The sequence below is a fragment of the Mauremys mutica genome, chromosome 1 (genome assembly GCF_020497125.1).
Source record: "Mauremys mutica isolate MM-2020 ecotype Southern chromosome 1, ASM2049712v1, whole genome shotgun sequence".
Lineage (NCBI taxonomy): Eukaryota > Metazoa > Chordata > Testudines > Geoemydidae > Mauremys > Mauremys mutica.
This window is the reverse complement of record NC_059072.1, coordinates 91,418,054-91,440,197: the sequence shown is the minus strand read 5'-3', so window position 1 is coordinate 91,440,197 and position 22,144 is coordinate 91,418,054. Positions and strand designations below refer to the sequence as shown.

Genomic DNA, 22,144 nt, shown 5'->3' with positions numbered 1-22,144 from the left:
TGACTGCCCCCTGCAACCCCATCCGACCCCCCTTCTCCTTCCTGACTGCTTCCAAGGACCCCTACCCCCATTCAATCCCCGTTCCCCCCTCTGACCACCCCGACCCCTATCCACACCCCCACCCCTGACCAACCCCCCAAACTCCCCTGCCCTCTATCCAACCCCCCTACTTCCTGACCCCTTACCGCGCTGCCTGGAGCACCGGTGGCTGGTGGCACTACAGCCGTGCCACCCAGAGCATCAGGACAGGCAGCTGTGCCGCCCGGCTGGACCAGCCACCATGCCACCGCGCAGCACAGAGCACCGGGTCAGGGCACGGCTCTGCAGGTGTGCTGCCGGCAAGAGCTCGCAGCCCCACTGCCCAGTGAGCTGAGGCTGAGGGGGAACAGCAGGGGAGGGGCTGGGGGCTAGTCTCCAGGGCCAGGAGCTCAGGGGCCGGGCAGGAGGGTCCCCTTGGCTGGATGTGGCCTGTGGGCCGTAGTTTGCCCACCTCTGCATTAAAGACTGTGAGATGCTCAGATATCACAATAATGGCAGCCTACTAAGTACCTCAGATAGATATAATAGTGACAGCCACAGCCCCAAAGATCTTACAATCGAAGTGTAAGTCTATAGGCAATAAGTGGATAAAACAAAGGGGGAGCAGAAAGAAATGATGGGACTACATCGGTCCTCATGAAAGACAGTGGTCACAAGAACCAACTGTCTGCCTACTGTTACAGGTGCTTGTTAGGGGATGCGTGCTGCTAAGTGCAGGGATATGAAATATGTTGTACAATCCCCATTTCCCAGCTCTGTCCTGTGTTCCAAGAAATATTAAAGAAATCCACATTTATTTCGGGCTTTGCCTCATCATCCATTGGCACAATACAACAATGTCAGTCTATGATATTTTATGGCACTTATCACAACTATATCTAAGAACCAAACAACAATTAATGTCTGCATGTAAAAAAGTTACCAAGGTGAAGAAACAAATGCTGCCATGTAATTATGGTGTTCCACAGAAGAAATACAATGATGTGGCACCTCCCAGTGTAAACAAATGGGATGATTGGCTACCCTGGCAAAGTTTGTTTGTTGGCAGTCTCAGCAGAGAAGCTAAGGATCAAGAGCTATAAAGACGTAACCCCCACCTAAAGCTGTCACCTCCTTTTTATGACAAATGGACAGACTGACAGGGGATGTCTGTGAGATGCATGGACAGCCAGTGTCTTTACCATCCCTCTTCTGCAGATAAAAAGAGGACTGCAGTCTCCAGCTCTGTCAGACAAGCACATGTCATCAGCTCTGGAATTATTTTGGAAAAAAAAACAAACCTCAACCTCCCCCACCACAGATATTTTTAATTAATGTCACTGTGCAGTTAAAAAAAAACACACTGTTTTTTTCTCCGTGCCTCAGTCCCCCACCCCCCGTAAAATGGAAACAACCATACTCACTTTCCCAACTCACAAGAGGGGTGTGAGGATTAATTCCCTGATGTTTGCAAACTGCTTTGAGATCCTAATATGGAAGGATCTAGAGAAGTGCAAAATATTACTATTTATTAATAAATTACCCAGATACTGCAGAGATGATGGGAGCCACAGCAGTACCTGAGCCAATAATATGACCTGCACATTACATAATTGAATTCAGAAAGGGCAGAAGCAGACACTGAGTCTCACATAACAATGTGCTGTGCTTGTGGTATATCTGCTGTAACTGGGTTCTGATTGTTTTGGTGACAGGGAAGAGGGGACTCAAGTCCTGTGCAGGGAACCGGGAACCCCAATCTGTAGACTTGTATAGTTAGGGTCCTTGGGTTACATGACAGAGACCAGCTACATGAACAGTGTGGTAACTGGGGTGACCACCTGTCTTGAAATTCACTGGGTCTGATTTTCAGGGGTCTGTCTCACATCCTGAGAGTCTCCATCTTCTAGGACAATTAAACATGGTTTGGGAACCTTCTCTGTCCATGGCCTCACAACTATTGACAAGTGTGAACCACAAATTGTCCGGAGAAGATGATTAAGGAGTGACTTGATTACAGTCTATAAGTGTCTACATTGGGAACAAATATTTGGTAACAGGCTCAATCTAGCAGAGAAAGGTATAACACGACCCAGTGGCTGGAAGTTGAAGCTAGACACATTCAGACTGGAAATGAGGTACAAGTTTTTAACAATGAGAGTAATTGACCAGTGGAACAATTAACCAAGGGTTGTGGTGGATTCTCCATTACTGGCAATTTTAAAATCAAGATTGCATGTTTTTCTAAAAAAATGTGCTTTAGGAATTATTTCAGGGAAGTTGTATGGCCTGTGTTATATAGGATCATCAGATTAGTAGATGATCACAATGGTCCCTTCTGGCCTTGGAATCCATGAATAAGTTTCTAAAAGTTCAGATGCTTAATTAGACTGGAACTCTCACAAGATCAGATCCTCTCTGGAGATTTCTGGCACTTCTCTAGTTTCATCCATACCAGAAATACTGTGAGAATAGCTATTCATGGGAACATCCAGTGCTCCTGCTTCCAAAAGCAGGATGCTCAAGAGGTAAACACTTTTTTTTTTACAGTTAAGAGTTTATTTTGACTTGGATGATGAGCAATGCCTCTGGTGAGTTCTTACTTGGCCTAAGAGATGGGGCGAACCAGTTTGTCACGACACAGAAGTTAGACCATTGCTTTGCAGACTGCAATTCTGCTCTCTTCCATCTCAGCACTAGGCGTCAGGGGAGGGCAAAGGTGGTGTTAAGCCTTATTCTGGTGAAAGGTAGAGCAGTTCTGGGGGCCCTTATGGGTAAGGCTAAGATTTTGTCATGGATATTTTTAGTAAAAGTCCTGGGCAATAAAGAAAAATTCACAGAAGTCTGTGACCCGTCCATGAGTTTTACTAAAAATATCCATAACAAAATGGGGAGCTCAGCTGCAGGGTCCCCACATTGTCTGCAGCGTCTGGGCAGCTGTAGGGACCCACTCCGAGCTCTGGGGTTCCCCACCACCTATAAGGGTTTGGAGCTCTGGGGTCCCCCCACCGCCCATGGCAGATTGGTGCTCCAGGGTCCCCCTGACACTCATGGTGTTCAGGAGCCCCACAGCTCCCAGCCGGGGCTGAAGTCATGGAGGTCGCTGGAATTTACGGATTCCATGACATCTTCGACCTCAGTGAAAAATTTGTAGCCTTAGTTCTGGGCCATTGCAGCAGCCAAACATAGTTGGAGTGCTGGGCTTTCCCTTCTTGGCACACCCACTATGCTGGCCCTTTGTATAGCTCTGTGCCAAGTGGAGAGCCCCCTCTGTGCCAGGGGTATCCTTCAGAGCCAGCGCCACCGGCTATATGGCCCTCGGGTGTCCAGACGGCAAGTGTGAAAAATCAGGACACGGGATGGGGGGTAAGAGACACCTATATAAGAAAAAGCCCCAAATAGCAGGACTGTCCCTATAGAATCAGCAGCAAAGAATCCTGTGGCACCTTATAGACTAACAGACGTTTTGCAGCATGAGCTTTCGTGGGTGAATGCCCACTTCGTCGGATGCAAGAGGGCGAAGTGGGCATTCACCCACGAAAGCTCATGCTGCAAAACGTCTGTTAGTCTATAAGGTGCCACAGGATTCTTTGCTGCTTTTACAGAACCAGACTAACGCGGCTACCCCTCTGATACTTGACACCTATAGAATCAGGACATCTGGTCACCCTGTATGGCCCCTTTATGGCAGTGGAGCAACATAAAAGAGCCATCATGCAGTGGAGAATTGGCCTTGTCTAATATCCTTAAAGACAGCAGGATCCGGCAGCTCTACAGTTAACCAGCAGGGTGCGTGGTTTTATGCAGCCTGGGCGCATTCGAAAGCTAGGCGAGAAAAGCAGGAAAATGCCCTTTAACGCCATTGAAATACACGGGAGTGGAAGGTGGGGAAAGGACAGTTGCTTTGTGGCCCCACCCCACTGGGTGGATCCACTCTAGGGACTGTCCCACCTACATAGGGACAGACACATGCAAGTGCCTGTGGAGTCACGACCAGTAACTTTTCCCCTCTCTGCGGCTGAACTGGGTGCAAGTTTGGCTCATGAATGCAGGACCACACCATCCGCACAGCAGGAGCCCGGTGTCAAAGCACAGCCTAAGCTAGAGCTAGCGGGGAAGGGGAGGCTTGAAGGGCATGAAGTCAGATCAGAAGCGGTGTAGCGCTTGGGTCCAGCTCTTACGTGGCTCCCCGGCCTTGGGGGTGGGGGGACTGAGCCCAGCCGCCCCTCTATGTAAACTCAAAGCCTAGTGGAAAACGCGGATCCGCTCGGAATCCTGGCGGCCGGCTCCGCCCGGGACTGTGCGAATGAATCCCGCCGAGTCCCAGCTGTTCCACTGGCTGCGCGGCCCTCCGGGTTTTGTACCGTGGCGGCACCGAGCAGCTGCCCCAACTTGTAGCGAGCCGAGCGGAGCCGGCAGGGCGGCCGGGGCAGGGGCCGGGCTTTGCCGGCGGCGGTGAGTAACACACTTGGGGCGGCCCGCGGCCCTGGAGCCACTGGCGCTAGGGGAGAGGGACAGCGAGCCGGCCAGAGCGCCCATGCAGCTGCGATCCCGCCTCCCAAGGCCGCTGGGCGAGCGCAGAGGCGTCCCAGCAGCCAGGCGTCCCGGGGCGTGAGCGCGCCAGCCTGGGGCTAGTGGCCTGTGTGAAATGCCTCCGGTCGGGTCCCAAAGGAGGTGGGGGGGTTCCAGGAAAGGCCAGTGGGCAGGAGCACAGCGCCCCCCTTTGCTAGAACCAGGGGGACCCTCCTCCCCCAACAGCTTGGGCTGTTACAGCCCCTCCTGCTTCGATCAGGCTTAGCCACTGGCTGGGGGATTGGCGTCGCAGCAGGCCCGGGTTGGGGAGCCTGTACCCCCCATGCTGGTGGTCTCGGCAAAGAGCTCCAGGGCTGAATGTCCTGGAATCTCCCAAACCTGAGGCCCTAGTACAGTAGGCTCCCAGGGTGAAATCCCAGGTCCGTTGAAGTCAATGACAAATTTCCTGTTGACTTCAGTGGAGCCACCAGGATTTCATAACATACTGTATGGCCGGGGACTTGGTGCTGCCTGATGTCTTGGTTAGAAAAGGAGAGTGATGGGATTTAACACGGCACAAGTGGATTAAAAACTGGCTCACTGATAGGTCTCAAAATGTAACTGTCAATGGGAAATCATCATCAAGTGGGTGTGTTTCTAGTGGGGACCCACAGGGATCAGTTCTTGGCTCTACACCAGGAGTTCTCAAACATTTTCTTTCTGAGCTTCCCCCTCCCCCCAACAAGCTATAAAAAGTCCACGGTCTACCTGTGCCCCCACAACTGTTTGTCTGCGTATAAAAGCCCAGGACAGCATTAGGGTGTAGCCAGCAGGGCAATTGCTTAGGGCCGCATGCCACAGGGCGCCCTGTGAAGCTAAGTTGCTTGGGCTTTGGCTTCAGCCCTGGATGGCGGGGCTCGGGCTCAGGGTTGGGCTTTCTGCCCTGGGCCTCATAGAGTCTAATGCCAGTTCTTCTTGGCTGACCCCCTGAAACCTGCTCGTGATCCTCTGGGGTACACTGGGCCCCTGGTTGAGAACTGCTGCCCTACACTATTTAACATCTTTATCAATGACCTGGAACAAAACATAAGCTCATCACTGATAAAGTTTGCAGATGACACAAAAATTGTGGAAGTAGCAAATAATGAAAGGGGGGGGATAGCTCAGTGGTTGGAGCATTGGCTTGCTAAACCCAGAGTTGTGAGTTCAATCTTTGAGGGGGCTGTTTAGGGATATGGGGCAAAAATCTGTTGGGTGATTTAATTGGGGATTGGTCCCTCTTTAAGCAGGGGGTTGGACTAGATGATCTCCTGAGGTCCTTCCTAACCCTGATATTCTATGATTCCAAGAGAACAGGGTAGAAGCAAATAACAAAGAGAACTAGATCACTTGGTAAACTGCATGCAAGCAAACAATATGAATTTGATTACAGCTAAAAGCTACATATACAAGTAGGAACAAAGGGTTTAGACCATATGTACAGGAAACAGTGACTCTGAAAAAGAGTTGAGGATGGTGATGGATAATCAGCTGAACATGAGTTCCCTGCATGCCACTGTAGCCAAAAGAGCTAATGTGAGCCTGGGATACATAAAGAAGCAAATCTCAAGAGTGGTTATTTTACCTTTTGTATTCGGCACTGGTGTAATCACTGCTAGAATGCTGCATCCAGTTCTGGAGTCCACAATTCAAGAAGGATGTTGATAAATCAGAGAGGGTTCAGAGAAGAACCACAAGAATGAGCAAAGGATTAGAAAACAGGCCTTAAAGAGCTCAATCTATTTAGTTTGAAAAAGAGAAGATTAAGGGGAGACGTAAGAACAAAAGAATGGCCATACTGGGTAAGACCAATAGTCCATCTAGCCCCACATCCAACAGCGATTGGTGCCAGATGCTTCAGAGAGACTGAACAGAACAGGGTAATTATCAAATGATCCATCCCCCGTTCTCCAGTCTCACCTTCTGGCAGTCAGAAGCTTAGGGATACCCAGAGCATGAGGTTTTGACCCTAACCATTTTAGCTAATAGCTATTAATAGACCTATCCTCCATGAACTTATCTAATTTTTTTTTGAACCCAGTTATACTTTTGGTCTTCACAACATCCTCTGGCGATGAGTTCCACAGGTTGACTGTGCATTATGTGAAGACGTACTTCCTTTTGTTTCTTTTAAACTTGCTGCCTATTAATTTCATCAGGTGAACCCTGGTTCGGTTCTTGTGTTACATGAAGGGGTAAATCAGTGAAGACTGATGCAAAGAATTCATTTAGCTCAGCGGCTCTCAAACTTTTTTACTGGTGACCCTTTCATATAGCAAGACTCTGAGTGCGACCCCCCCCCTTATAAATTAAAAACACTTTTTAATATATTTAACACCATTATAAATGCTGGAGGCAAAGCAGGGTTTGGGGTGGAGGCTGACAGTTCGCGACCCCCCCCATGTAATAACCTCACAACCCCCTGAGGGGTCCTGACCCCCGGTTTGAGAACCCCTGATTTAGCTTCTCCTTTAGCATGGTGATCATCCTGTGGCCCCACTGATTGTTTGACAGGCTTCCTGATTCTGATCTACTTACAAAAAAATTGGTGTTAGTTTTTGTGTCTTTTGCTAGTTGCTCTTCAAATTCTTTTTGAATTACAGACTTGATTACAGTGTAAAAGTATCTACATGGGGAACAAATATTTAATAAGGAGCTCTTCAATCTAGCAGAAAAAAGTATAACATGATGCAATGGCTGGAAGTTGAAGCTAGACACATTCAGACTGGAAATGAGGTGTACATTTTTAATAGTGAGAGTAATATCATTGGAATAATTTACCAAGGTGGAATCTCCATCAGTGATGATTTAGAAAAACATCCAATTGTGATTTTAAAAAGATCTGCTCTAAGAATTATTTTGGGAAGTTCTTTGGCCTGTGTTATACAGGAGTCAGATCACAATTGTCCCTTGTGGCCTTAGAATCTATGAACCCCTCCACTGAAAATCCAGTGCTTTTCGCTAGCACTAAATTAACTTTAAAATTCTAATGAGCTAAAACTGTGTTTACACCAGACAGCTTTCTCCCCCATTAAGGTGCTTAACCCCACAGGGGTGGCTGAAGTAACAGTTTTGTGACATTACAGTTGTCGTCATAGCTACAGATTGCATAGCGGCACAAACTGTGATGCAGAGCGGTAGCAGGAAAAGGTCTCATTCTGGCTCTAATTCTTCAGCAGCAGCAGGGGAAATTAGAAATGAACAGCTTTTAGGAGAAAGGATGGTCTCTGGCTCAAGTTAGTTTGCGAAAATCTCCCCTTGAAAAGCTGCTAGAAAAGAGGCAGGAAAAGTGGGAAATGTATACAGCAGAGGAATGTAGAGTGACCTCCGAGTGCAGTGGGGGTACTTGAGGGAAGGGGGCATTCGGGGCACTGGCAGTGTATGTGATGGTTCGTGTGTTTGGAAATGCGGGGCTGAACACACCGGTTTGTTGTAGGGTGGCTATGGGGCATTGGACACTGTGCAGGTTTGTTAGTGAAAGAACGCTCATGAGTGCTGGGGCTTTGCACACTGAAGGAGTACAGGAATTCCTTGTGGTTCTGTGTTATTGTAGGAATGTTTGTGAGCATGGCGGCTGCATGCCATGATCTGTTGTTTCAGCGGTATGAGGGCTGGGGTAGTAGGCGGTTGTTTGTGTCACGGCGTCTGGAGTGGCAGGGCAGACTGTCAAAACAGGGTAGACAGCCCAAACTGGGGGTAGGTTCTATAATTAGATTGCACCAAGCCAGTGACAAATGTGAACCCCTGGATCACTGTAACAGTCTGACCATGGAGTCACAGACTATAACAATGTTTAAAAGGGGACTGGATAAATTTATGGTGGCTAAGTCCATAAATGGCTATTAGCCAGGATGGGTAAGAATGGTGTCCCTAGCCTCTGTTCGTCAGAGGATGGAGATGGATGGCAGGAGAGAGATCCCTTGATCATTGCCTGTTAGGTTCACTCCCTCAGGGGCACCTGGCATTGGCCACTGTCGGTAGACAGATACTGGGCTAGATGGACCTTTGGTCTGACCCGGTACGGCCTTTCTTATGTTCTTATGTTCTCCAGTTTATCTTGTCATCCAGGGAAGCTGGACTTAGGCTATGGCTACATTTGCACTTCAAAGCGCTGCTGTGGCAGCGCTGCCGCGGCAGCGCTTTGAAGCGCTAAGTGTAGTCAAAGCACCAGCGCTGGGAGAGAGCTCTCCCAGCGCTGTCCGTACTCCACCTCCCTGTGGGGAATAACGTACAGCGCTGGGAGCCGCGCTCCCAGCGCTGGGGCTTTGACCACACTGGCGCTTTGCAGCGCCGCAATTTGCAGCGCTGGAGAGGGTGTGTTTTCACACCCTGCTGCAGCGCTGCAAATTTGCAAGTGTAGCCATGGCCTAAGTGATAAATGGTCGCTTACACCAGGGGTTCTCAACCTTTTTCTTTCTGAACCCTGCCCCCCCGCCCCGAAACGTGCTAGATAAACTCCAGTGCCAACCTGTGCCACAAAAACTGTTTTTCTGCATATAAAAGTGAGGGCCTACATTAGGGGGTAGCAAGCAGGGCAAATGCTCATAGCCCCACACCGAAGCTGCCCAGGCTTTGCCTTTGGCCCCGGGTGGCAGGGCTTGGGGCAGCATGGCTTCTGCTTTCTTCCTGGGCCCCAGAGAGTCTAATGCCGGCTCTGCTTGGCAGACCCCCGGAAATGTGCTCGGGGCCTTCCAGGGGGCCTTGGACCCCTGGTTGAGAACAGCTGAGTTACACTAAAAATCACAAAATATTCAGGTTGCTCCCAGTCCCAAGAGACCAGTCACTTACCCCAGATCAGTGGGTACCCTAGACAAAGACAATGCCTGTAGCCAGTCCTGTAATAAACTATCTAGAGGTTTATAAACCAGTAAAAATAAACGAGAGAGTCATTTACAGGTTAAAGCAGGCAAACAGGCACATAAATGAATTGCAATCTAAATCCTAAGAGGGACAGAGTTGTAGAGATCTGTCAGTTCAAAATGTCTTTTAGGGGGGCAGATCCACCCAGGGGTAAACCCTGGGATCTCTGACTTCAGTTTAGTGTCTCTGGCCTTGTGAGAGTTCAAATAGAAAAGAGATGGAACATTTTCCTATGACTTTATTTTATTTCCTTCATTCAGCCTCCAAGACCGTAAGACAAGCTTTCTTGCACGGAGCATTTCCAGGGTGCAATAGGGCCATTCACCAGTCCTTTGTATTGTGATGATCCTTGATGGCCCATCTGATTTTTGATGGTTCTTCTGGACCAGTGGGAGGGACGGGGGACAGGACACTCTTCCTATCTGAGTTCACAAGTTTAGAGCAAACATTTTCAAGGTTATAAAGCAAAACCTACACATTTCCTTACAGCCTGGAATAGAGACATTACAGATAAGATTAATGCATACAGAAATTTACATACATTCTTTAGAGTCTAAACACTAAATACATTCTTAGTAGACTAATACCTATTTTGAGCAACACTAAAGACTTGTCTACGGTTACAGCACTGCACTGGTGCAGCTGTGCCACTGTTGCATTTGTTGAAGACACTATCTGTGCTGATGGGAGAGCTTCTTCTGCTGGCGTAGGTACTCCCCATCCCAGAGAGGTGGTAGCTATGGCAATGGAAGAAGCCCTCCCATCAACATAGCGCTGTCTACACTGGGGATTAGGTCGGTATAACTACGTCACTCAGGGGTGTGAATTTTCCACACTCCTGAGCAACATAGTTATACAGACAGAAGTTTGTAGTGTAGACCAGACCTAACACATACATGAGCTGGTCTGATCTCCAGCTATGAGCTTGTCAGTTCTTAGCTAAGGGCTGCAGCCTTGGCAAGAGCTGGCACCTGGCCTCCTAGCGTCACAGTTTGTTACTGTAGGATCATTTGGAATGACTAGGCTGAAGGCTGTGTAGTTGTAATTGTATCGGTCCAGGGTATTAGAGAGACAAAGTGGGTGAGTGTAATGTCTTTTATTGGACCAACTTCTGTTGGTGGGAGAGACAAGCTTTTCTGTTCAAGCTCAAAAGCATGTCTCTCTCACCAACAGATAGGGTGACCAGATGTCCCGAATTTATAGGGACAGTCCCGATTTTGGGGTCTTTTTCTTATATTGGCTCCTGTTATCCCCCACCCCCTGTCCTGCTTTTTCACACTTGCTGTCTGGTCACCCTACCAACAGAAGGTCCAATAAAAGACATGACCTTGCCCATTTTGTCTCTCCAATAGGTTGAAGGCAGTCGTTTGTGGGGCTGTGTATGAACAGTGGGACTGCGTGCGCTAGCTTGTTTATTGTAGAGTCCTCAGAAGTGAGCACTAGTTTGCTGTTGGTCACTTTGTGGGCGGTGCTGCAAGAACTGGTAGCTGGGTTGCATGTGTTGATTGGTTGTCATTAAGATTGTAGGTTCTGTATTTCTATTTTGGGTACTTCTGTGGCCCCCATTACGGTAGTACGGGAGCACTTTGCAGTCTTTTAATGTGTGGTTTTTAGACATTAGGTTTGATGCATGAATTGTTTTACTATATGGTGGATGAATTTTGACCAATTTTTAGAGATCGCAGTCCAGTCATGGCATCTTTAGCATACTCTGAAACATTGTCCCTTTTAAAACTTGTCAATATCTTTGCTCTATGCTGGAGCTCTGAGCACATGTGTCTGCAGCCTGCTTCAAACAAAGCTCTGATTTTTCTGTATAGAATCTTTAAAACTTGTGGGCTTTGTGTGGGTGGTCACCAGCCTGTAGCCAGAGAGTCTAGTTCTGAGGCCCTTGAAGTCAAAGTGATGTGTGCACCATCATTGATTATTTTCATTGTTAATCTTGTTTTAAGAGCAGAGGATCTGATTCTTTGTTGTTCACTGGCTTCAAATCAGTGTAACTCAACTAACATAAATACACAGGCACAAAACCAGTAGTCCAGATCCTCAGCTGGTATAAACTGGCATAGCTCCATTGACTTTAATGGAGTTATGATAGTTTATACCAGCTGAAAATCTGGCCTAATGTATTTACTTTGCTGTACATTGATCTTCTCTTTTGTGCATGGAAATCCTCCCCCTCCCCCCTTTTTTTTAGATTTTCACTTCTCTGGGAAAAGAGTATTGAAACAGCAAAACTTCCCTTTCTGTGAGTCTTCACATTTGCATTTGGAATCATGGGCTTAGAGAATTGGCTGCTCCTACCAGCCACGCAGAGGTAACCACATCCTTTATGCGAACAAGATGATTGTTCTTTTTGTGTATGTAACAGCAAAAAGGTGCCAGGCCGTTTGCAGACAAATAAAAACAAAATCCCTGCACAATATGGGATTTTTCCTGTATGGCTCAGCCTTCTGTATAAATGCTTCTCTGCTGTTGGGACTGGGGACCCTTGAAGAGTTAAGGGTGTTGATTTGTGAATGGTCAGAGGTTGAGGAAAATGCAGAGCGATTCTGGTGCCTGTATTGTGAGCAAGAGTGGGGATATACTCTAAAGAGGTCCCTTGTACAAAATCCAAGAGCAGGAGTAAACGCTGAATTCAGTGAAGGGGTATCCCCAGGGTTTATTTCCAGAGTTCTCAGATATACAGTAGTTGACATGGAGGGTTTCAGGACATTGCGGGAGGGTAGTGGAGACTTACTGTGTATTAATGTATTCCAGTGGCACCCATGATTTATGTGCTGTCCGTACACCCATGAAAAACCAGGGCCTGTTTCTCCTCTCACTTACACTGGTCAATGGAATCACTTCCAACTGAAGTGAGAGGAGAATTGGGCCCTGTGTTCCTGCCTGAAGAGCACAGCCTAGGGAGGAACACTTTGGAATATTTGGGGATGGGGGGATTTTATAGTCTAATTGACAGGGCAGGAATGTAGGAGGAGGGGACAGGGCCGCCCAGAGGGCCCGGTGGCAGTCCGGGTCTTCGGCGGCATTGCAGCGGGGGGCCCTTCAGTGCTGCTGAAGACACGGAGCGACTGAAGGGCCCCCCACTGCCGAAATGCTGCCGAAGACCTTGGCCGTTGCAGGGTGAGTACAAGCGCCGCAGCTCCCCTGCTTTGCCCCAGGCCCCCTGAATCCTCAGGGTGGCCCTGGGAGGGGAATCCTGAATGCTGATTGGGTGGAGGTGAAATTCTTGGTTTATAATCCAGTTCATCCTGTTTTGTGCATTTCTTTGTCCTAAGTTTTAGCTGGAGAACGTGTGCCAGCAGGCTGGAAAAGTAAAAGGACCGCACTCATAACATTGTTATGTATGATCCACTGTATACCGTGTGTTGGATTGCACAGTACAGGGTTGCAGATGGTAAACGGAAATGCTTCTGTAAACAAAAAAAGCTGTTCAGGATCCAGAATCAACCACAGAATCTATTTCCAGCCTTGAGAATTGAGTTGTATATATGTTTAAAAGGAAAACGGTTTAAAATCCATTCTTCCATCAGCTACTGGCAGTACTGGACCACACAAGGCTGGGTTGGGGTCAGTTCAGTGTTTCCATCTAGACTGGAACTCCCTTTTCACCCAGTGGCTGAGTGTCTGAGCTCGGCAGGTCCTGACAGTGTGGTTCAGGTAATCTTGTACTCAGCCCTGCCATTAGTGTGAACTCTGCTCAGGTTCATTCTGTTGACTTTATGATGGGGAATATATATCTGAGTGATGTGACCTTGTGTTTCAGTTCCCTGGTGCCCTGGTCTCTGTGACCCTCTCTTTGGTACCTTCCCTCTGACTGGACGTGGTGAGCAGAAGGATGGAGCACTGTGGACCCTTGTCAAAGACCGAGCCTGTTCAGGGAAGAGGCCAGTGAGCTGCAATCTGACCATCGTAGCTGGTAAGGTATGGTATCTCCTTGCCCCCATCCCTGATCCTGTCCACATTCTGGGCAAGCTAGGCTACTGCCTTGAAGGAAGAGGATTGGGCTGAGGGCTGCTGCTGGTCTTGTAGCTGACAAGTGGGAGGGCAGGGGAAGCATTTGCTGCAGAGGGGAGGTAACAGACATTGCTCAGTTTGAAAGATGCCTTCTGTTTATCCTGTCCCATAATACTAGAGTAAGAGAGCATTCGGAGGCGTTAAGAGACAACTGATGTAAAAGGAATAAAGGGGAAATACCTCTTAAGTGACACACAATTAATCTGTGGAATTCACTGCTGCAGGATATTCAACTAAATAGTGAAATTCACAAAAATTTAAATAAGTACTCATTTGTTTGAATAAAACAGAATAAAAGGCCACAGATCTTCAGCTGGTGTAAACTGGCACAGCTCCCCTGACTTCAGAGGAGCTGTGCTTCTTTTATGCTGGTTGATGATCTGGCCCAACATCTGCACTGACACTTAGTATTAAACATTGTACAATAGACATCATGATGATTATTTGCTGGAATCAGGATGAAGTTTCTCCCAAGGTCTAGTACTGCTTTGTAAGGTGCAGAGTGGGGCGGTTACACTTTCCTCTTCAATATTAAGCAGTGGCTGCTACTTGAGAAGATTGGACACTGCACTAACTGGCTTAATAGTCTGTTCCAGAGCAGAGTTGTTCCTTGCACTGAACTGGCTCTCTTGCCACCTCTGTCTTTGCCCTGCCAGGACGATGAAGCTGAACGAGCGAAGTGTGGCACATTATGCCACATGTGACTCTCCGACAGACCATGCCGGCTTCCTCCACAAGCGTGTCGAGCGGCACCACCATCACCACCACCACCACCACCACACCACTTCCTACCACCGTCGCTGGTTCATCCTCAAGGGCAACCTGCTGTTCTATTTTGAAGATCGTGAGAGCCGGGACCCTTTGGGGCTTGTTGTGCTGGAGGGCTGCACTGTGGAACTGTGCGAGGCTGCCGAGGAGTTTGCCTTTGCCATCCACTTTGATGATGCTGGCGCCAAGGCCTACGTGCTGGTGGCCGACTGCCAGGCCACCATGGAGGGATGGGTGAAGGCGCTTTCACGAGCCAGCTTTGACTACATGCGTTTGGTGGTGAGAGAGCTGGAGAAGCAGCTGGAGGATGCCCGTAAGAGCTTGGTTGCCTGCCACAAATCTCCAAGGAAGTCATCATCTGGCAGAAAAAGGCATTTGTCCAATCCTGCTATGGCACTCGTCCAGGAACAGCCTCCCATCTTGGAGAATGGTTACTCCACATGGGGCAGTGGTTACATCCCTGCAGGGGCCTCCTGCTCTGACCACGATGGGGGGTTTTCCAAACCCCCGCCCCTGCCTCCTCGCCGGCGCTTGGCAGCTGGCAGTGGATGCGGAGCACTCGCCACTGGCCTGTCTTTGACTGGGCAGGAAAGCCCCGTGTCTCCGGAGACAGCCTGTTTCTCCAAGCTACACAACTGGTATGGTCAGGAGATTGCGGAGATAAGGAGGGAGTGGCTGGAGAGCCAGAGGAGTGGGGAACTGTGAACTGGGGAAGGCAAGGCATGGAGTGACACCAAGCCCATTTTGACACTATCGTTGCTGTGCTTGGTGACCTCTCTCCCATCCAGGAAAATAGCCAAATAAGCGACAATGTTTTCTCTCCTTCCTTTCTAGAATCATTGCATGCTGCGTGGGTGGGTGAGTGTGGGATCTAGCAGAGACATTGTCCCAAGACCTCATTTTCACCTCTGGGGCCTCAGACAGTGTATGTTCCCCTGAGGAATATTGCAGCATGGCTGTAAAATGTCAGGAACTCTATATTTTGAATCTGGGATGCAGATTGTAGAGTGGGTGGGATGGGGTGTGTGTGACCAGACTTGCATACACAAAAAGGTCATCGCTCTGCTTCCGTTCAGGTGGCTGTTTTTACTGCCTACCAATCTGGAGTAATGGATGGAGTGGTGTGTTTTACTGTTAAGCCTTTGAGTAATCCGTTACGATGTATCGTCAGCAACTGAATGTTTGCTTAGGTTAGAGGTAAGGAGCATCTATTGCCTGTTAGCTTTTAGAAAATGGCTTGTTATGTCACCCTCACGTTCCTTCGAACCCCAGAGTAATCAGTGGTGAATTAACATTGAACAGAGTGGCTGAACTGGGCCCTTTGCTTTGAAGAGTACCTGAAGGTTTACCTCTCGCACTACTCATTGGCCTGGACTCAAGCAGATTTGGGGCCCCATTGTTTTGGCTGGTCCATGGGTCCCTGGTGGTGCTTTACCCCAGTCTCAGTCTATCTGATTTGAATGGGCTCAGATTTATGGATATAGGACTCCCAGCCTTCAAAACTAGGATCAGATTCTTATACAGTATATCCAGTAATGCATTATAGTATGGGTTGGCTAAAGAGAAGAAACATAAAAGGCCACCAAAGGATTCTGGATCATATGGTTGTATCAAGCATGAGGGTAGGTGTGACTCAATAACCAGTAATTATTTACACAAGTCTGTGGTACCAACTGCCCCTCCCCCAAGAAATTCTTGACAGGTTGGGGGTGCAGGGATCTGTGGGTCAATGCCCATCTCATTGCATATGATAGAATTAGCATATCTACAAGTGTATTTTAGGTGTCGTAGTATTTATGGAGGATAAGGGGATACAGTGAGGGGTAAGGGCATGGTGATACTTGGGTGCGCACCACCTATCACTTTCATAGGCACAAAAAAAACCCCAAGCCAAACCCTGCTAAACCCATCAGTCAGACTTGCAGAGACCCCACAAACTCATATTTTCCCCTCTCTGAATGTGAGCTTGGAAGCAAAACTCCCAGAGAGGCAGCAAATTCTGGACTGAACCAAAGGTCAGGAGACCAGAACTCCCAAATTCTAATCTCGCTCTAGCACTGATCTGCTGTGTGGCCTTGGCCAAGTCAATTAACCTCAGTCTCCCTTTCTGTAAAATGGGGATAATAATACTTCTCTACCTCCCAAAGGCTTCTGTTGTTAACCTCAGTACAGTGTGTTGTTGTGCAAAGTGTTGCATGTGGTACATGGTCACAGTTCTTGGGGTATGGCTGAGGACACTAATTGTCCAGAGCCACGTTTTGGCTGGGTCTTTCTGATGATATTGTAGCTCAGATGCTCCTTCCAAAAGTGGGGCCTCATCACTGGAACACACTCATACAACGTGGAAGGGGAGGAGAAAATCAGTGGAGGAGGGACAAAGATAATCATGCACTCTGTAGGGATGGGGCAGAGAGGGAGGGGCATGAAGAGAGGCATTTGGGATTAAGAGAGATTCACCAGTGTGTCACTCCGGTTTTATGTCACTGCTGATCTCAGTGGAGTTTCACCAGCTCAGAAGTGGACTAACTCAGTGGTGAATCAAGTCCATAGCTTCAATAAGTGAAAATGAGTTGAGAGAGAGGCTGCTAGGCCACAAATTGCTGTTAAAAAGGCAGTTGGGCTTCGGAGGGATGAAGATACATATACAAGGAGAGCAAATTGTCCAGGGACTGTGTAAAAAGCTGGTGGCTGATATAATGCAGAGATAGTATTTAGAATTTTCCTACTCTTTAATTCTATCCTCTTAATAAGAACTTTGTTTCAGAGCAGAACACATTGCGCAGACCCCTGCTGCCAGCCAAAGAATTTTTAAACAATGTTTTAAATTACATGTACCATTAATGAACCATACTGTGAGAGCAATGAGCGTCTCCGGCTTGTGGCTCCTGTTCCACTTCTTGGCTGGTTGAAGCATTCAGCCTTGTTCTTCACAATGTGCAGGAGAAATTTCCAAAGGCACAAAGGGAGTCACGCCCCCAACTTCCAATGCTTCAGGTGCCTAACCGCCCTTTGTGCCTTTGAAAATCCCAAATGGCGCGACTTTGAACTGTGAACAACATAATCTGTGTCTCTCTTATTCACTGCTGCATTTCGGTTTCTTTATAGCATTCTTTGGCTGAAATCCCCACCCCTTTCTCTGTATCGTATCTACTGCAGTCATGAGTTAAAGGGGACACTGCCAACTAGTGCAGACTCCAATTTCTGTTTTGTCCTGGGGTTTTTTGGTTGGGGTTGGGGATGCAGAAAGTGTATATAAAAGTTAATATGGAGAGAAATATTTTTGAGACTTTTTAAAGTAAATCAAAACAGCTGTATTTGGAAGGTTAAGCCTTCCCTGTCACTGTTGGAAACCCAAAGACACCAGCACTTTGCTGGTGCCTGAGAACAAAGAAGTAAAAATGACTGAAAGAAAAAATAAGTAATCAAGCCAGTTTTGCTGTTGGAGCTGAAATTGGAATAGTATAATTGATTTAAGTCTGTTTGATTTTTAAGATTCTTCTCATTTTAATTAGACTAAGAAGTGTTAGTAATACTGCTAAAAGCTTTATTTTAATATTTTTATTTTGCCTATCCCGTTACATAGTTTTCACGCTATCTGGCTTCACAGCTAATGTGTGCGCTAAATAGTTATCTTGGAGTGTGACTCACAGTGTTATATTCAAGCATCCAGTGTTTTTCTAATTATTTTTTTGGTCTTTATATCCCTAAATCCTGTGAACCAGGGGCAGGATACCAGTGTCTGTGTTTGGGATAATTTTGCTTATTAATGATCAGAAACTAAAACATTGAGTGATATTTGTGCCTGCCCTACAAATGTTTTTGTGACTTCATTTGGTTATGGTGCAGCATGACTTTAGATGCACTGATTTAGGGTGTTTCTCATCCCTTTCCCACCTCAGTTCCATAATAGGTATTGGCATCTGGTGTCTTAAAAAAAAATCACATTTGGTGCAAAGATCTGCTCATGTGTAGTTAATTTTCTCTGCTGGTTGAGCAAAGGCAAGTGCTCCTTTAGCCAGGGGCTCAACTAGCTAGTGTGTGTGCACACCACTGCCCTCTATTGGATAGAACGTCAAACCTCCTTATCAGTCCTGCTGGCTGTGCCCTTGGACTGCTCCCTAGGCAGGTCAGGATTTCTGGTTCCTGATATTGCAGTTGAGTTGGACCATGCTGCCTTTGTACCTTCAGACACAGATCATTACAGGGCAAGGGAGACACGTCACTGCCTGCCAGCACAGTCTCCCCTGCAAGGAACTGAGACCTAGCTTTTAGCCAAACTTTTTGTCTCCCCGTCATTCAGGTTGGGGCTGCTTATTCTTTTATCTCCTCCCCTCCTTCACTATTCTTAAACAGTGAAAATCTCTGCCCAGAACAGAATTTCTAGCAGAAGAGGATTGAATATTTTAAAGTTTGATGGCTGTCCCTCTGAAGGTATTCAAGATGCTGTCTTTTGCAATAAATCGTTGGTACAATATGAAAAGCTCTTTCTGTCATATACGGGAGGAAAATGCTTGATAACATTTCAGTAATGGAGGGAGGCTGGTGGTTCTTCATGAGCTCTGCCAAAGATTGGGTCTGATCCTGCCAAAGTGATAATTGAAGTTGTACTCTTCTGAGGAAGGGTTTTCATCTCCAGACCTGTTTGCTTTATAGCTTTATTTACCTACACTTTGTTGTAAAAATAAAACAACAAAAAAACCCCCACCAAAAAACCCACTATGATGTTTACCACTTGGTTCAAATTGAGACAGGGCTGATAGTAACCAAAATATGTCATCTGGTGGACCGATGTGAATTTAGGGTTGCAGACTATTTCCCAATGGCATACTTGTTCCCAGCCAATTGCAGTGGTTTTTTGTGATGTTTTAGTCGAGAGGCCTAAGGTTCAAATAGCCATGGAGACTGACCTGCCTGCTCACCCATACAGGTGGCATCTCCAGATCAGTAACAGGAGGTGATGGTTGGAAGCTTGCACCTATGGTGTATTTGGTCTGTGGATTAAGTGGAGATGAGTCTCCAGTGCTGCTAATCTAGCATCTTTCGCCAGCACCAAATTCCCTCGTAAAGTTTGTACAATTTAACAAAGAACACTAAAAACAACTTGCAGTATGTTTCTCTCTAGTTATCTTGAAGTGTTTAAGTACTTTAAGTAGATATTATATTTTTTTAAAGAAGGCAGTTTTGCATGGCCTTTATTTTACATAAAAACACCATATTATTGTGCATTTAATTGTTAACATTTGTATTTTAAGATAGTAATGCTAAATAAACAGTTTTTGAATTTGTAATGTGGGTTGATATTGATTGGCTCAGAGAGTTTTAAATGACCCCCAACATCAAGGTTACCACAGCCTAACAGCTCTTGCCACTCACAACTTTTTTTGCAGATATTCAGCTTCTGTTTTCCTTTGCTTAATTACATGCTCCATTCCAAACATTGGTGCATCTTTTGTATGGAGTTGTGTAAAATGATGTGTTTTGCTTTGTATAGTAACCAGGCTGTGGGGGGAAATAACTTAAATGAGCTGAGGGATGGAATCGCAGAGGGCACTCAATGTCTTGGAAGTGTGGGCTCTGTATACTATATGCCAGCACTACTTCATCTACCACTGATGTGGAATGTAGCAGCTATTTAACACTACATAGCAGTGTTCAGATCCAAACAGATCAAGACACCAGATAAAGAATCTGACATAAAAGAAACCACATGGGAATTTTAGGTCAAAAGAATGCAATGACACATATTAGCCCCATTGCCCTGTACAGATCCTCAATACCCTCTACTCTAACAAAAATGCTTTCCCGGTATAACTACCAAGCAATAAGGGCCTTGCTTTTATCTGAAAGATGGCAGCATGGTATTGGGACACTAACACAGTACTGACTCAGAAAAGCGTGCCCTGTGATGCTTCAGCACTTCCTGCTGTTTGCAGGTTTTCATTTAAAGGTCTTCCATCCAACTCTGACCCCGTTTAGCCTATGTAATCTGATGAGAGTGCCACAGCCAATGAGGAACAGTCTGGTTAGGCTTTTTCTGTTCATTAAAGGATCTAATCTAGGGGTTCTCACAACAAATTTTTTGATGGCCGCTCTGGACAATTTTTCCTAACATACTTAATTAACTTTAGGAAACACAAATGAATATGCACATATACATGTCCACATCATTGTAATTTATTTATGTAGGATTTTTTTTTTTTTGCAGACTCAATAATAAAAATAATGTACAGTTGTCTTTATTCTTTACTGGACCTAAATGGAATAGAAATACAAATAAGGTGCTTTGCATGTTCTTGTCTTTTTTATTGTTTCTTTTGCTTTTTTGGTTGCTTTTTTTTTTTAAAGACTTGCTAGCTACTAAGTCTGCTGTGAAAAGTGATATTAGCAAACACACAAGTATCACTTTTCACAGCAGATTTACTCAGCCCTGTCAATCCTGGGGACAAATTGAGCCCTGGATGGGGAGATGGGTACGGAGGCAGCGGGAGCCAGGGGCAATGGGGCACTAGGAGAGGCAGCGGGGGCCAGAGGTGATGGGAGAGGTAGTGAGCTCAAGGAATGGAGCCCAAAGCCCCCTAGTTGGAGCCTGCCGCCTGCCACCCCAGGACTGTAGCCCAACCCAACCGCAACTCCGGGAAAGTGGGAAACTCACTGGTTGCCTGCTCCGCCAGCTTTTGTGTCCCCAGAGAGGGGCTACTGCTTTGCCCCGCCCCTCCCCTCCTCTCCAGCCACCCAAGAGGCTGTACCTGCAGGAAAAGCCCCTCGTGGCTGCATATGAGAAACGCTGAAAGTCCATTCTGCTGTGTCAGAGGCTGCCTCTTCAGGACTGTGGCTAGGGGGATGGGACAGTGATTCCACTGAGAGTGTGGGGTCCTTGCAGAGCCTGCTGTGACTCAAGGACCCCTTAATACCAACTGGGTTACAGGAATATCCAGACACTGGTATGTTCATTCTGGTTCACCAAAGAATGTTGTGTGAAGTTTTAAATTAAAGCTGGGGTCACGCTGGTCATTAATATCATTGCAAATATATGTTTAGGTACTCAAAATATGTTTGTAGATTCTATATCACAGCAGAGATGGAGAAACAGGCTTTCTGTCAGATAAGAAAAAAGAACAATGAGTACTTGTGGCACCTCAGAGACTAACCAATTTATTTGGGCATAAGCTTTCGTAGGCTAAAACCCACTTCATCAGATGCATGCAGTGGAAAATACAGCAGGAAGATATATATACAGAGAAAATGGGGGTTGCCATACCAACTCTAATGAGACTAATCAATTAAGGTGGGCTATTATCAGCAGGAGAAAAAAAACTGTTTCGTGATAATCAGGATGGCCCATTTCAAACAGTTGACAAGAAGGTGTGAGTAACAGTATGGGAAAAATTAGCATGGGGAAATAGTTTTTAGTTTGTGTAATGACCCAGCCACTCCTAGTCTTTATTCAAACCTAATTTGATGGTGTCCAGTTTGCAAATTAATTCCAGTTCTGCAGTTTCTCGTTGGAGTCTGTTTTTGAAGGTTTTTTTGTTGAAGAATTGCTTTTAGGTCCGTAATTGAGTGTCCAGGGAGGTTGAAGTGTTCTCCGACTGATTTTTGAATGTTATAATTCTTGATGTCTGATTTGTGTCCATTTATTCTTTTGCGTAGAGACTGTCTGGTTTGGCCAATGTACATGGCAGAGGGGCATTGCTGGCACATGATGGATCATTACACACACTAAAAACTATTTCCCCATGCTAATTTTTCCCCTTCTGTTACTCACAAACACAATGGATGTCCATTTACATATGAAATCAACAGATAAATGTGAAGTCAGCAGCAGTACCCAGGAAAATTAAGCCATGGGTGATTATCCAGTCTGAGCAGAGTGTGCACTTTGGGGATATAAGTAGAAGGCAAAGAAGACAAACCCTTTATCTTGCAC

The 22,144-nt window shown here is 46.6% G+C and overlaps 1 protein-coding gene across 6 annotated transcripts; it reads left to right on the top strand.

Annotated features, from left to right (window-relative positions):
• The first annotated feature begins 4,337 nt into the window (after positions 1-4,337).
• PHETA2 (PH domain containing endocytic trafficking adaptor 2) lies at positions 4,338-20,374 on the top strand. 6 transcript variants are annotated; one of them, XM_044983684.1, is made up of 4 exons: positions 7,664-7,719; positions 11,627-11,746; positions 13,199-13,351; positions 14,106-20,374. In XM_044983684.1, exon 4 carries the CDS (start codon positions 14,110-14,112, stop codon positions 14,920-14,922), a length of 813 nt encoding a protein of 270 aa, XP_044839619.1. In that variant the 5' UTR covers positions 7,664-7,719; positions 11,627-11,746; positions 13,199-13,351; positions 14,106-14,109; the 3' UTR covers positions 14,923-20,374. The 6 variants fall into 6 exon arrangements, with proteins under 6 accessions (XP_044839642.1, XP_044839633.1, XP_044839619.1 ...); XM_044983671.1 differs by having other exon boundaries at positions 7,692-7,805; XM_044983675.1 differs by having other exon boundaries at positions 7,692-7,805; positions 13,199-13,356.
• Positions 20,375-22,144: the final 1,770 nt, after the last annotated feature.

Bases quoted from the DNA above. Each gene is read 5' to 3' on its own strand.
- PHETA2 (XM_044983707.1), top strand. From the start codon at position 14,110: ATGAAGCTGAACGAGCGAAGTGTGGCACATTATGCCACATGTGACTCT.